The 16764-nt window shown below is 42.1% G+C and overlaps 1 protein-coding gene across 1 annotated transcript; it reads right to left on the bottom strand.

Moving 5' to 3' along the window:
* Nucleotides 1-2103: 2103 nt before the first annotated feature.
* Nucleotides 2104-16612, bottom strand: LOC113493897 (protein piccolo-like; the record flags this gene model as incomplete). Its single annotated transcript, XM_026871929.1, has 9 exons — nt 15565-16612; nt 11676-11850; nt 7966-8161; nt 7531-7797; nt 7123-7409; nt 6606-6986; nt 6074-6489; nt 4344-6019; nt 2104-3446 (listed from the first exon to the last, which is right to left on the bottom strand). Coding segments are annotated over exons 2-9 (4740 nt in total), but the record flags the coding sequence as incomplete, so codon positions are not given.
* Nucleotides 16613-16764: the final 152 nt, after the last annotated feature.

The following is a 16764-nucleotide window of genomic DNA, read 5'->3' as shown; positions in this document are numbered from 1 at the left end:
AACATTCAGTCGCGATTATTAGATATCTCATTCACTAAGAAATTATCAAGTTCCACATTTAATTACAATTATTGGTCGTGAATTCTCTTAAATATAAAAACGCTAACGTTACATCGTAATAGCGGCCAGCGTTTTGTGCGTGACGGCGCCACCTTCAAATTGAACCTTATCGATTTTTATAGCAATTTCAAATATGTGCAGTAAATCGACATTACCTTGGTCTCATTTTCGTATATTACAAATAAAACATGTCGCCCTCACGCCAAAACTTTATAAAAACTACAACGTTGCGTTCACGTCACCGAATCGACGTCACGAAGTTACGTGCAAAAACGTATGAAAATATTTAACTTTATGCATTTATTTCATTCTCTTTATATCTCTCGGGTATTTATACTATTATAACAATGTGCCTATATGTCGAGTGCATTTTGTACAATAATGATACACATCTATTCACTAGTAAACTAAGGCTCTCCACGGCGCAAACTCCACCGAGTCTTGCTTAGTGGCAACGTTTCAAGTTACTTGCGCACGCGATACCTTTACCACGGTAAATAGACGATTTTTCAATCTATAATGTATCTATCGTCACTATACTTTGTATTAACTACACTGATCGATCGTCTATTTACAGTAACAAAACTATCGCGTTAGCCTCCACACTTAAACACAATCACTCTTAAAATTACTTGATAGAAATTAACTTACACTTAAAAGAACAAAAAGTCGAGTGTTTTATAGTGAATGGTAACATTTGTTCACTAAAAATAAATATACCAACAGTATGACTGCCAGCATTTGATTGGGTCCGGCGTAATCGATTGAACGTTTCGTAATCGATAATGAATCAATAGATTAGAGTTTTCAGGACGGATTTAGAAGGAATCAATTTTAGAATAGGTTTGCTTAATCGTTGTTTGCGCATTTATGGGCATCATCGATCAAAGATAAGGGCGCTATTACAATCGATATTTAAAACAGACGTTATCTAAGGCTTTATATAACTTACTACTGTTTAAAACTCTAGTTTAGTGGCACTTGGGAATAGACAACTTTGATAAGTACTTTATGAGGGACTATTAACGTGACCGTTGCTAAGACTTAAAACGAATTCATAGTATTTGATATCAGTTACTGGTTTTAGCTATTCTAAAATCAATTTCGCTAAATCCTTTCTATCCCTCGTCAGCAGTGTCGGTAAAGATTTGTACAAGCATCAATACCAAGTAATACCATAACTTGTAATCCAAAATCTAAGAATACGTGAAGGAAATTAGTTAATTATAATTTGATAAAGATTACGACTTTTATAAAGGAACTTTTCAAATTGTTATGTTAAAGAATATTTTGCATATTCAAGAAGCTTACTTTGATTTCACTAGTCAACCAGATCCATTCATAGTTAATCCAAAATAATTAAAAAGGCTAGACATAATACTTGTTCCAAATCATATACAAGACACTGCTGACAAAACATCCAAATTTATAAATACACACACAATTTCTTGTTATAATTTGTTAAATATCAACACAGTATTTATCAAACGTTAGTATTGCACTACGCTTTACTAGTTCTCACACTTTGGTGTTAATTTTACAACCGTTTTTTAAATAATAGAGATTCATAAAAATGAACAATTACCAACTGCAGATTTATGGACACCACGCCGAATTATTTTCTAACTCGCAACATATTTTCCAATTGTTATAATTAAAGTTACATCGTGACCCATACTGGTTTAGAACAAAGTTATCGTAGGTGCTCAGCGAACGTTCGTGTCGATCGAGCCATACGGCGAGTCACAAATTGTACTAGTGTAGAGCGTCGGTACCTGCGCGTGAGTGCGGCTCCAGCAGCGGTCGGGGCTCGGCGCGGCGCGACTCGGGCTCCGCGCGGCGCCGCCGTCACTTGTTCTCGCGCCGCCGCACCGCCGCCGCGGGCTCGCCCACTGCCACAAGACACACGTCAGTCCCGCACGCACTCGCGCGCCTCGCGCTACATCAGTCGGAACAGTTGCGACACTCACCCGCACTTCTGGTCTTGCGGCGGACGGGGGCGGCGGCGGGAGGCGCGGGCGCGGGCGGCGCGGGCCCGGGCGCGGCGGGGGGCGCGGGCGCGGGCCCGTGCCGCACCGAGCGCCGCGTGCCCACCGCCTCGGCCGGCTTGGCGGCGCGCGCGCCCGGCCGCGAGGGCTTGGCGCCCTTGCCGCGCACCTTGCAGATCAGCGGCTCGTCGCTGTCGCTGTCCGAGTCCTTGCGGCGCTGCGCGACGGGCGGCGCGGGCCCGGGGCGCGGCTTCTTGCGAGGGCGCGCAGCGGGCGACAGGCCCTCCTCGCAGCTGAGCGCGGACGCGGCCGAGCTGTCGGACTCGCGGCGGCGCCGCTTGACGGGCGGGCGCACGGGCCCGCGCGGGCTGCCGCGCTCGGCCGGGCGCGGCGCGCTGAGCGGCGAGTCGGCCCGCTCCAGCTTGGCCAGGGCGGGCGACAGGCGCGGCGTGCGGGGCTGCTCGGCCGGGCTGCTGAGCTTGCTGCTGGAGCGCGTGCGCACGCTGCTACGCGCCACTCGCTCCAACGCCGACGGCGAGGGCGACTCTGGCCTCTTGCCCGCGTAGTCCGGCGTCGGGATCTCTATCAGCAGCTGCTCTAATAAGCTTTTGTCTGGGAAGTCGGCTTTCAGCGGTAGTCGTTCGAGCTTGGGTTCCCGCTTCTCTTCAGACTCGCCTCGCTCACCGGTATCATCACCATTTTCAGTGCGTTCCGGACGTTCTTCTTTTACGTCTTCGACAGGCCCGAGCTTCTCTTGGTTCGAGTAGGTGTAAAGGGGAGGTGAGACCCGGCTGGGTGGTGGGTCGAAGTCCTCAAGCTTGGCCTTGTCGGCGGGGGGCGGCGCAGCGGCGGGTGCGGGCTGTTCGCGGTCATCGCGTAGAATAGGCGTAGGCGCTCGGGCCGGGCCGGCGGCATCGTCACCGTTGACGTGGTCGGCGTGCATCTTGGCCAGTTCCGCCTCGATATCACCGAGGTCATCGATGTCGGGTGGCACGGGCTCGTAGCGCGGCTGGCCAGTCGCCAGCGACAGCCGCTCTAGCAGCTCGTCGGAGGCGGGCGCGGGCTCGATGACGCCGATGATCCGCTGCACGGAGGCGGGGCTGGTGGACCGCGGCATGTCGAGCCGCTCTTTCCGCTGCGGGCCGGGCGGCGACTGCGACGCTTGGTTAGGCGACTTCTCGGAGAGCGCGTCCATGGACTCGATGCCCGAGTCCTCGCCCTGCGCCTGGCTGGCGGGCGAGCGGCTGCCGAACTTGTCGGCGTCGGGTCTGGCGGCCCGCTCGGCCACCAGCTTGCAGTAGGACTTGTCCTTGGGCCGCTCCTTGCGGCGCGGCGACACGGGCGGCGAGGCGGCGCGCGCGGCGGGGATGGTGCCCACGTTGGTGGAGCCGGGCGGCTCTGCAACACAAACACTCCCGTCATGCCCGCTCTCACCGGCTCTAGCCATGTATACTCATGCAAAATGGTAATGGAAAATGCAAGTAAGGTACACTTTGAAGGTTTGACGCCCCAAATGTTTACCTTACGCCCTGCTACTAACCGACGAGGCTCTGTACGGCCGGCAAGGGGTTAGCTTGCCATCCTAAATACCCCCAGCCCGGTGGCAGGCCGCTGCGTTACCGGCGCGAGAGGACAGGCTATGCAGGCCCCGACCTGCTTACTCTGGGACGTGACTATGAGCAAGAACACCTTTTTAGGAGGGTAAAGATTAAGGTCAGATTTTACGATTTATCACAGTCTTTAAACGCCTTTCTGCCGCGGTCTACCACCGGTTGGAACGAATATTTGTTTATATAGTACAAATATTTGTACCAAAACTGGGTTATTGATATTATGAATGTTACAAAAATAACCTCATAAAACATGTAAAGGTTTTCATATAAAACATGACTACTGTATAATATAATTTATTTCAGCATTTTCAATACAATTTTAGCACCTACACATAATGATTTGAAATGCATGCAATAGTGTTGCCTTTGTTAAGTATTGAAAATCTAATAATATGTCAATAAATTAAATGAAAACTGAATGAATGTAGTTGAGGATTCACATACATTTTGTCATAATAAAAATATTCATTTATTTAGATTTATATTAGTTGAAATTTAAATAAGAATATCAAATGAATCTTTTTGCATCTGGATAGTCAAAAGGCATTATTTTTGTAAACATTTATTCTTGATGTGTTCTTTTTCAGTCTGTTTCTCATCCATATTTCTAACTATAGTATCTACAGATAGTGTACATGAGTGATAGTAGGGGTGTGAAGAAGAGTGTCATAGTGTTACTGACCTGTACAGGAACTGTGGCTGACCTTCCTCTTCTTGTCAGAGGTGAGCAGCCCGTTCGGTAAGGTAATAGCACTTTCGGCGATTGTCCGTTTCAACTTATTGTCGTCGTCGGCGGCGCGCCGCGAGTCCGCGAACGTTTGCGATTCGGGCACGTCGCCACTAAGCGTCCACTCTAAATCCTTATGACACTTGAGCAACCTACTATCCAACTCACTAGCACCTGTTTTATGTTCACTATCAACGTCTGATTGCACTGTTTTCCCCTCCGACTTCAAACTATCACATTTAACGTCCGCTTTAGGAGTTGGTAACTTCTTTTTTGCGTCGTGGTTGTTGGGCTCTCTGTAGCCCTCGTTTTGCGCATATTTCCCTTCCTTGTCTAGCGTGTCATTCCGCCATTCTTTATCCCGCTCCTTTTCTCGCTCTTTTTCAGACGATTTCGTGCTCTCGTTGAGTATTTTTAGTTTCTTTTTCATCTTGAGGTCTAAGCTCGGCACTTTGTTGTTCAGCTTGTAGTCGTGTGACTTGGTGACTATGTGAGCGTTCTTGGATATCGTCTTCATTCTGTACACGACGTTATTGTCCCCAGTGATTTCTGTCTTGACGCCCTCGCCCTCGTAGTGGTTGTTCAGCTTAATGCCTTTCGCGTTTAAATACTCGTCATCAGTCTTGTTCTCAGTGCTCTCACCCGACTTCGAGGCTATCGAATCATCTGTTATCGAGTCCCTCCTATGCGACTTGTCGTCTGATTCTGAAGATTTTCTAATTTTAATCTTTTTCGTGTGTAAGTCGCCAGGTCCAAATTTTTTCTTTTCCTTTTTGGAGTTTTTAATGACAGCAGAGTTCCTCCCTCTGAGACTAATGTGAAGAGGTGGTACCCTGAGTTCGCCGTCCGTTGGCTTGTCACCTTTCTGTTGGTTGACGAAGCTGATGTCGGCTTTGTACACTGGTGCGACGACTGGTTCGTTCTTGTCAAGCTTGAGCCTGAGCTTGATGGATTCTTTCTCCGTCTGCGGAGACTTGGGCGCGTCGCTCGTGGGCGTGGGCGGCTTGGCGGGCGGCGTGCGCGGTAAGGCAACTTTGGTGGACTTATTGTCGCGGATGATCTTGTCTTTGAGCGTGGCGGGCTTCTCTTTAGCACCGACTGTACGTGGTTTGCCGCCTTTTTGTGCGAGTTTGTCGTCTCGCTCTTTCTTCATAAGTTTATTTCTCATTCTTAATTCGTCATCTGCTCTTCTCAAGTCATCATCTGTCGTGGATTTCGCGATGCCAAACATTTCGGGTGCGGCTTCTACGGTAGGTTCTTTCACTTCGCAGTTGGCGACCGTGACCTCTTCAACTTTTTTCTCCTGTTCCTTTGGGAGGGGCGGCACATCGTCATCTCTCATTAGAGTTTTGATGAGGTACTGCTTGCTCTGCTCTTCAATCTCATGAGCTGAGGCCTGCGAACCGACGGTTGCGGTAGCGACCGAGGTCGTAGCTCTTATAGGCAGCTTCAGGGGCGGAGGCATAGCTTGGCTAGCACTCGCCGGCGGAGACTTGAAGGGCGGCATGGCATTGGGCGTGTGCTGCGGTGCGTGTTGCACTGCGTTGGGAGGATGCTGCAGGTGCGGCGCGTGTTGCGAGTGCTGCACGTGCGGCGGGTGCGTCGCGTGCGGCGGCAGCGGCGCGTGCGGCGCGGGCGGCTTGTGCGGCGCGGGCGGCGGCGCGTGCTCGGGCTCGGGCTCGGGCCGCCGGAACTTGTTGGAGTGGTGCGGCGGGGGCGGCGGGGGCATGAAGCTGTCGGGCCCGTAGGGGTCCTTGGAAGGCACGTCGTGGCGCTGCGCGGGCTCGGCGAAGGAGCTGTTGCCGTACTGGTCGCCGGTGATGTCTTGCAGTACGGAGTCGGGCGTGCCCGTGTTGGCGTTATTGCCGGATAGCAACATTTCGAGCTTCGCACTCGCATCTAGCTCGGAGATGGCGGAGAAGGCGCTCTCGTCCAGGTTGAGGTCGTCCCCGAGCGTGGGCATGAGGTGCTCAAGATCGCTGTCCGGCAGGTCCAGCAGCGATAACGAGTCCCGGTACGGCTCGTTCCAGTCGGGCTGCGTGGACGCGCGGGACGCCGCCCGCTGCTTTGCTATATATTGCTGCTGATACCTTTGGAACTCCTGAAAAGAGTGCACAGTCTAGGTTTATAAAGGTTCAGGAAAATCATGCTTAACTGTTATTTGACTGTCGCCTAATAGCGTGCAAATAAATAAATAAAAAATTGTCAACAACTTACTTGGAAACTGGACTGCGTCTTTTGATCCATAGAGGCGGTAGTGGGCGGCAGCAGCGCCTGCAGGTCCTCGGGCGTCACTCGCGAGTGCTGCGCGTGCGGCGCGTGAGGGTGCTGCAGCGGAGGCGGGCGCGCCAGCTGCTGGCGGTAGGGCGGCGGCGGCGGCGCCGGCAGCGACACGCCGTAGCCCGCCGGCGGCAGCAGGCGCGGCGCCGGCCCGGGGGCTGCGCGCGCCGCCCCGCCCAGTGCGCGCCGCGCCGCCGGGGCCGCGCGGGGAGGCGGCGGGGGTCGCGCCGCGCCCGCTGCGCTGCCCGCCGGCCCGGGCGCCGCCGACCGAGGGCTGCGGTACTCCGCAAATGGCGGCCGGCCCACCGCTAACTCCACCTGAGAATATCGAGTGAAGCAAGTCAATATTCATGTCCAACATCACAGATGTTAATTGTTTGTTCCTTGTGGTTTTTTCAAATTAAATGTTCGAAGCGCGAGATAAACAGGCAATCAAAACTTGTTGTAGACTGACCTGTCCATCCTCCAACCGATCCAGCTTGGCGGGATGTGGCGGCGGCTTGGGACGCGGCGAGGGTGCGGGTGCGTCGTTCTGCAGCAGGTTGACGAGCAACGGCGACGACATGGCCACCGTCGGCGGCGGCGCGGGCGGCGTAGGGGGCGCGGGGGAGGGGGGCGCGGGGGAAGCGGCAGGCGCCGCGGGGTACGGAGGCGGCGGGCCCGGAAACGTCGACGTCGACGGTCGGACGAATGGCCCGTCCGATTGTTGCGGTCGTATACTGCTTGTGGGACCGCCCAGACCTGGAATGCCGCGACAACGTAATATAGTTAAAGTAACTTCTAATTCGCCACAATGATGATTATATAGTTTAAAGAGTTAATTAGACCGACACCAGCGCGTGCGCATAGCAATGGCGCTTACCTAGAGTGTTCTCCTTCCTATGTATAACCCTCGCCTGCGTCATGCTGCCGAAGGGGAACTCGTAGCGGTCTGCGTTGTTGTGCGTGGGAATGTTGTGTGGGATCTTGCCGTCCATGGGGCACACGGTGTTGGGCGACTTGAAGCTGTCGGGCGCAGGGGCAGGCGGCGGCTCCGCGCTGCTACCCGCACCCTCCTCCAGGATGCGCCCGATGCCACCCAGCCCCGCCAGAAGCTCCGCGTTTGGTTGAGATCTCGACGTACTCGCATCTACAAAGTAAACATTTTTTCGTGTATTTCAAAGTTTATTTTAATTCTCGAAGTTTACACTTACCGCGAGTCTAGTTCTGGATATTTTGAAAGAATTTGGAGGTGTACCATTGCTTACAGGTGGGAAACCTCAAACTATATAAGTGAAGGTATGTGAGAGTGTATTACCATCGGGGTCGGTATTGATCCTGAGCTCGGCACCATGCTGCAGCCGCAGCGACACGGCGGCGTCGCCGTCCAGCTGCACCGACAGGATACCGAGCGCTCGCAGCTGCGGCGCGCCCGCCGCCGCCAGCGCGCGCAGCCGGGCCGCCGCCGCGCGCGGCACCGACAGCGTCACGCGCACAGAGTTCCAAGGCTCCACCTGCGGACAACACACGGTAAATATTAATATTCTATATATTACGTTAAACATTCAAATTCAAAATAATTAAGCTATTAAGTAGCACTTTTGCAGAAATATATAATTTATTTAAATACATATTCGTCGTTTTAAGATCAGTACACCACACAGTCTCAATTTTTCTGCATGATGGTTCCCAGCCATTTTATTGCTAATTATTATTTTTATTCCATTCTATTCTAAATAAAGAGTTTGTGATCAACTACATAGAAAAGTTTTCAAACTTTGAAAATTTGTATTTTAATCAAGGCATATATTTTAACATTTTTATCTTATAATTCGATTACGATCGGGCATTCCCTATACGTCACGAGTAAATTAAAAATCACATTCCTAGTGACCTCGTGGCCCGGAAGTTAGGAGCAAAGAGTTCAAGGCATGTCAAGTACCTATCTTAATAATACACGTTCTTTTTAATGTTAATTTAAGACGACAACACCCTGTATGGAGAGCATTGTCAGCGGCGTTTTTATCTAGACCATCTTTTTGTGACAAGTACTAATTTACATTGCCTTGCTAAAATTATTCTATAAGGAATTCGAAGGCGTAAAAGATGTCTACTTGAAACAAAAATAGATAAAGTTCATAAGTTGATTACGATAAAGTGAAATAATGGAAAACCGAAGGTTTTATCAATAGTGTGAACAAAGATAACCCTTTAATTTGTAGTAAGGGGTAGATAAACCCATTATATGGATAGACACAATATGGTCAAAAAAAAAATGTGCGGAATAATAAAATAACAATATATAAATTTGAGTATCACAAATAGAACCAGCCCTAAACAAGAAAGTTGTATCCATTAATTGATGAAGTAGATAGTATACACATTAAAAATAGTTCATATCCTAAAGAAAGACTTACGATTCCGCCAAAGACTGCTAATCATTACAAACTAATAACTTTTGTATTTAGACCAACAGCACACAAGATAAACTATTGAACCCGCCATAAAAAGCAACGCATTAGTCGACTAGGAACTACGAAGTTAGCTGGAGGCACATAAAACTTTCGTGCTCGATTGACGAGCCCACCCAAACAGTGGAAACTTGGCTTATAATATTGACAACAGGGTGCACATTTTACGATAATGTTCCAGTTTTTACACTTCGATTCCAATAAAAGGAGTATTATGGTCTGAGGGTCCACCAGGGTATGTATGTGTGTGTTTCTTTATTCCACCATAACTTCAGAATGATTTAACCTATTTTGTGGTCCAATACATAAAATATCAATAGCGATACGTCACTGCGTGCGACATTGCTTATACTTAAATATAAAAAAAGTTTCGAGTGTTTATCACAAATAGTTTTGAAGATGCAAAAACATCATTGAAATTGAAGTGTATTTGTATACAGAAACTAGCATGAGATTCAGTATTAAAACCAATTTTATCGGAATTGTATGTCACTATAGAACGCGGGCGAAACCATGGAGATTAACTTATAATGTAACGCCTAAAACGCGTTTACAAAAAAATACTTCCTTGTTCACAAAATTTAACAAAAGAAACGTATTTTAAATCTACATATTGCGTTCAACTTTGGCATTTGCGCGCCAATCTTGCAGACTAGGTAAATTAATTTGTGCATCGGGTCCATTTTTATGGTCTATAAAATGGGATAATAAAGTTAATGGAAACAGTATGGTTAATAGGGGAAATTGTGTGTTAAGTGCCTCATTGAGATTTAAGTCCAAGTTCAAGTAGAAACGTTTCGATAGACAAAGCCCTTCAATATAACTAGACATTCAAGTACGAGACTTGCCTATTTGGAATTGTTTATTTCAACAATATTATGATTTAATAGCCGTGCCTTTATCCACGTTCTCCCTGTTTCTATTGATCACACATTGATATTATAACTGTGATAATTTTATTTTAAGTTATTTTAAATTTATAAAATAGACAACCAACAGAATATCATCGAAATTTTAAAAAGTTTCTAAGATTTGTGTGGTCAACTCAACAAACTAAAAAATAATAGAGAAGAAAACCAAAAAGGCCTTATCTGACATAGAAAATGAAATAGCATTTAAAAACTTTATTTTTAAGGTTAACTTAACATTTAATTTAACTGAAGTTCTGAGCAGGAATATAAATTTTTCATTACCACGTCGAGTGATAATGACACAAGTAAAATATAATTATATGAACCTATCTTAATGTTGTGAGGAATATATTAAGTTGCCAACGCCCAGCGATTACTGGTCCCGTATCGTACGGTTCAAAATCATAAAACTCACGCCCATTAAAATAAAATAATCTTTTTTGTATGCAAACATTTCTATAAATATTGAAGTTTTATACCTATGTTAATTTGTATGAGCTATTAATGATATTATTATGTTGTCGCGATTAAAAAGTAGGTACGGTCATTTTTGACAGTGCTTTTTGGTGGGGATATATTTATATTTTAGTAAATTGTGTTATTGCTTGGTTTACGTATTCTTGCATATGTGCGGGAACTGGACACTCATGTAAGTGCGGTTTCGCTTAGGCAGAGTGACTGCACTCTTATTGCGTATTCGAAGTCATTATGCGAAAATTATTTTTGTATATAATCAGTGTTTGCTGTTTTTAAGAGAATGTAGCTTAAATAAAGCAGAAGTAAATTAATTAAAATAAATAACGGTTAAATAATTATTCAAATTTAGTATAATAAGCAAAAATGCCTGCAGATAGTGCAGAAAATCAACACGTAGGACTAAGCTTTCACTGCATGAGATGCCGAAAAAAAAAATATCAATAGTAAATAAAGACAAAAGAAAACTTGGCCATGATCTTTGACCTAACTCGTGACGTCATCAACATAACCAGAGACACTACATCACACACTTTTGCCAAAAATGCGTCTATCGTACAGCGGCGACTCTGTTACGACGCAGTAAGGTAGATTATTGTACTTCCGAGACACAATAGATGCGCGGTCGACCGTACACGAACACGTGACTACTACGTTTACGTCAGCTGTCACCGAGGGCCGGCTTACGCGAAAATATTGTAGTACAGGCGTTATCCAAACACCGGTAAGCCGTAAATCTAATTATATGAAATAAAACACTAAGTTACTGTTCATTAGTATCCGAGTCAAGAAATTAAATTAGTCCTAATTTATAAAACAACAAAATACGCGCTAAAAACGGCTCTATAATTTTCTACGGTTCTTATTTCAACTAAGTCGTTATCGCGAATTTGTTCGATAATTAGTTTGAACTTTTAGAAAATGTTTGTCAAAAAACCTGATTGAAATTTAATTATGAAGTAAATGTATATTGCGAAAGAAGAAGAAATTCTTTGACATACATAATTGTTTTGTATAATTTTGTAACGGCTTGAGAATCATGGAGGCAACAGTTGTTGCGGTCAATTATAATTTTTCCGGGTGATATTTTTTTTTTTATAAATTTGTTTTTACTCTTTCTCTTTTAGTGCGGCACCCTCAGTATTACGATATTTTTCTCTTATAGACATTACCTTGTTAACTTTGAGCGTGTTCGGATGCGGCTCGGCGAGCAGCGCGCGCAGTTCGCGCAACAGCCTGCGCAGGCGAGCGGGGAACCGCGGGTCGCGCAGATCGCCCTCGCACGTCACCACCACGCCGCACGACCCGCCGCCCGCCGAGCCTAGCCCATCGCTGTCCGCTGCCATGCTGTACACACAACAAAAAAAAAACAGTCGATAAGTGTCTAATAAACAAAGTTTAAAAATTAAATAAAAATATATGTGATTTTATAGTAAAAATTATGAATGCCGAGCCAGGAAATGAATTAATCGTGAACAGTGCGATTCCATTGGTTATGAACATAACTTAAACTGAACATGATTCTTGGCTAAATATCTGTAATTTTACAGAATTATCTAATTTTTCGCAATAAATGCAAGCATTAAATCTCGGAACCAATAAATTATAGAAATTCATATGTTTAACAAATCATTATTGCACTTGAATTAAATACATTACTGCTAATTAGAAAAAACTTATATATAATCGACATCGAATATGTAATTATTAATTGCTCAAAGCTGAAAAAGTGTCATATCATATAAAAAGACGCATGGTGCGCAAGCGCACGTCGCCAACAATATTAGGTAAAACCTCATAATTTTCCGTATTAATAGAGATCTTAATGCTTGCTGTTATAAAACATAGTGCAAGTCATGCTATAACATGCATTTAAATAGAAAGTTCCATAAATATAGCTTCACAAATATCGTTTTACGTTTATTCTTCAAAATACGTAATATGTAAATCATATTCAATCATTGCACTAATAAACTGCAGCTTGCAATACACATCAGCTGATTTGAAGTCTGATAGCACCATGGACAATCAGTTTAGAGCACCTGTGCCATCACCTGATGTTGTGACACCTGTTACATGCAATAATAAAGACATGGGGCAGACATGTGTAGTAAAACTTATGTATTTCCCTGACTTTATAATATTGAAATAGTATTTACTTCCTTTGTGTATATTTTTTTAAATATTTGAATATTTTTGTGTTACACTTGATTTGTTATGTACATGTTAAATACTTCTTATATCATTATTCCATGTAGATGTTGGTCTTGAAAATACAATAACTGCTCCCAGATTTGTATACATTTTATAGCCTGGATAAGTAACTAAATAAAAACTGATGACTGGTCTAAAAATGTACTCTTTTCAAAGAATGAATTACTTGATATAAAACCTACTTATTGGTGTAAATACTTTAGAAATCAAGTAACATTAGTTAGTAGGTTTCTTATAAGTTTATTAAGTTATTAGATAAGATAAAATATTTATTTGTAGAAAATCTAACTGTACAACCTGCTTTGTATTTTTTTGTGTTTTATTATGACAATGTGATTTACTGAGAAATAAAATTCTAGTTAAAAAAATAAGTATTCTAATTCAGATTTTATTGTCAGACAGGAAGGTGCATTATAATAATGGAATCTTGTGACAAATTATGAAATAAAATTATACAAGCAGTTACAATAAAATTTTATCAAGTTTAAGATAAAATATTACCTATATATAAGTAATATGTTTCCTCCATTACTTCAGCTACACTTTAATGGTTAAACTACATCAATCATTTTATGTTTACATTGTGAAAAACGTAAGTAATCAATTATATAGATTAGTCATCATTAATTATAGCATGTACCAAGTTTAACAAATAACTTTATGTAGGAAATAAAAGTTAAACTAAATGTGTTACAATGATCTTATGAAAATACGTATTTCTCTTGTATACATATTGTTTTCTTTTTGTAATCTGACCAGAAGTGTACTCCATCATGTTAATATACAGCTTAGAAAATGATTAAAGATTTATCAGATTTTTTTTTTTGTATTAATCTTTATCTAAAACAACACTTCTTATTTTGAGCTACATTTAATATTTACGTATATTGCCCACAGTAGGGAAAAAAAGTATTTTTCTACTATCAATACCCACAACCCATGGGTGCAAAAAAGATACTGATTCAATATTTTTCCTTTTAAATTATAATATTTTGTCACAATAAAAATAAAATATCCTCCTTAGTAACAATAACTGAAATAAATTATTCATGGAATAGATATTTTTATATGATAAAAATTAAATAAAATTCACAATTACTCCACAGCATAACAAGTTTACAAATTGGATGAATGAAGGGTTGCCTCTGCCTACAACAGGAAAAAACTTAAGAGAGCTAGCCATTTTCTTAAATAATATATTATTATGTTAATGTAACTTCATAAATTACATCATTTTGATAAGCATATAAAAACAGTTTGAATGATAGCACTTGCTTGTATAATTATAATTACTACTATACCTTTATTCAGCCTTTATTCTTTTTAAATTTTCTAATTCAGCTGATTTTGACAAAGTTGTTTAGTCTTACAACTGTTCAAAAAAACAAAAAAATGTTGCAGGTGGGGTGGTATATAATATTTCACATATGCAGAAATATTTTAGAAATAACCTAATTAAGTGAAATGATTTTGATTAACATAAACATAAAATTATAATTAAGAGTAATGAGAGAATGTTGCCATAATCTTGGCAAAATGATTCATGTGATTACAAAATGTTTTAATTATCATATTTTTTATATTTCCTTAAGCCACAGAATATATTCCAATAGAAACTAGGATACGGAATTTCAGAAGTTTTCAATTAATTGATAACTTTTATTTTAATAAGTTTTTCAAAAGTTACATGTTTCAAAAAGTTTGTTGTAATATGAAAGTTTATCAAAAAATTTTAAGTAAGTATATTTATTAAAAAAAAAACAATTGGAATGTTGTTTTTTGTACTTTTACATTTGTTTAATTTATTATGACATGAAATGAGCCATACATATTTTGCTTAATTTCATACAAGCAGACGAATACCAACAATAAATTTGCGATAATAATAGTATTTTAACATGTTTCCATATATGTCTGTTGATTATATCATTAAAAATACTACAGGTATAAAATATTGATGCAAACTGTGGATTTTTAATCTGTCTTTCTTTTAGTAATAAATGCAACAAAACAAAAGACACTAGCTACTGGAAATAAAACCACTGATTAGTTCCCTCAAATTTAAAATAAGATGTAGGACCAGTAATTAGAATTTGGCAATAGTATGAGTATTTCTTTACTTTAATCAAAATAAGTAGGCTCTATGAGACAAGTTACATTGTGTACTGAAACATTATTTATGTACATCTTAAAGTAAATAAAAAAAGTGAAATAAAATATTTGAAAATTAATTAAAAAAGTAAGCATTAAGTACAGTTCAAAAAGTAGGTTGTATATCTCCTGCAATTAAATCATTAATCCATCATGTGTTGTATAAATAGGTTATGTGATTTGTCTATGGTTCTATTTAGTTGTAAATACTAGTATTTACGATAGTTCCAGTGATATAGTCTAGAATTCTACAGGACCTACAATACAAATCTAATAAAGTATCGCAATATTTACACAAGTGCAATAATGAACTGTTAACCTTATAACACATATTTGACAGTTTGCATTATTTGCAAACATTTAGTAGGTAATGGGGCGAAAATAACAGAGCTATAGACGAGATATTACATTGGATAGTAATGCTGAATATTGTAGTGATAACATCCCCCCGCGGTCCGTGAAAACAGTGCTGCGTATCGGCAACACGGCGGCATGTTACACAACTTTATAAAATCTAAGCGGCAACTCTACAGCAAAGTGTTTCGGCTGTAATCGCCGCTTTCAGGCGAGCGCCGCGCGGAGCACGTCTTTGCCGGCCGACCGATATCCTGTCACCCACCAATGTGTCCATTTTGTAATGAACATCGCACAACAGAACAACCGCGGAATGTAAATAAACTAAAAAAATACACTTACCTCTCATACAATGTCACATTCCGCTCAATTCCACACAATTTCTATTCCCTTGTGTCCCAAATCATCATGGAAAATCAAGCGCAACATTACCGTCCGGCTCGGACGCAAAGCAATATCGGTCCTATGGTCAGTGTCCACTCTACACCAAAAACATATGACACACCACTACTGTCCCGGTTCTGGTGCACCCGGGAAACCCTCCGAGGCTTATTTTCGCTTTTTCACAGACAATCACACGACTAGAAACACTACAATATCATCACGATTCAAATCCATTGAATTATGTTCCAGTGACGCAAAGCTCATATATCGTGAAGAGCAGCAGCCATTTTGAAATGTACGGGGAGAACAGTCACAGCATGGAACATTCGTAATTTACAGCCGCTCCCGTCTCTCGTTTTACTCCAATAGAAGAGCGATAGTTGAAAAACTTTATGCAGTTTCCATTTTAACACTTTAGGTCACAGAACTTCACTTCATTTTCTTATTGAAACTATCCAAAACAACCTAAGCGACATCCGATAATTCCAGCTTACCCCATTTGCATGACACACATAAAATAGCAAAAAAACACTCAAAACACTTAAAAACGTACATAAAACGTGTCGCGCCGAATTATGAGAAGTTAAAGCATCGCATCATTATAACAGTCCATTAGAAAAATCGCTAAAAAGATTGGTATATAATTTACAAATAGTTAATTCGGTACGAACAATAACAACGGCCGCCATTTGCAATTTTCAACTTGACATGCGCACTGACTCGCAGTAGACAAACATACGTGACGTAGCTTTTGACAAGCGTATAGTTGGAAGTTCTTTAAATAATTAGTACAGGCTTGTTAAAAAAATCCTATTCCTAAATTAACGACAATTAGGTGCAAAACACAACAATAAGTATCTTTGTTACACCTTCTGCGTAACCCTAATATTTTATTTAAGGTTCAATATTTATTTGAGCGCTATTACAAAGTCATATCTTACACCTTTCATGCTCCACTGAAGGCTAAATTTCATTGGTTGATCGTGTAATCTCCATGTTTTTATAATAATACTTGGCCTTTTCATTGGCTGCCGCCATGAAACGTAAGGACACGAATCACTTCCTGTTATTAAATGAAAAAAGAATCGCATTGTAAATAGTAAATTATTTCAAGAATATTTTGTGTGTTGTTTAAACGTAGTTATTAAATATATTAGT

Source organism: Trichoplusia ni, chromosome 5 (assembly GCF_003590095.1).
Source record: "Trichoplusia ni isolate ovarian cell line Hi5 chromosome 5, tn1, whole genome shotgun sequence".
Classification (NCBI taxonomy): Eukaryota; Metazoa; Arthropoda; class Insecta; order Lepidoptera; family Noctuidae; genus Trichoplusia; species Trichoplusia ni.
This window is presented reverse-complemented; position numbering and strand designations above follow the sequence as displayed.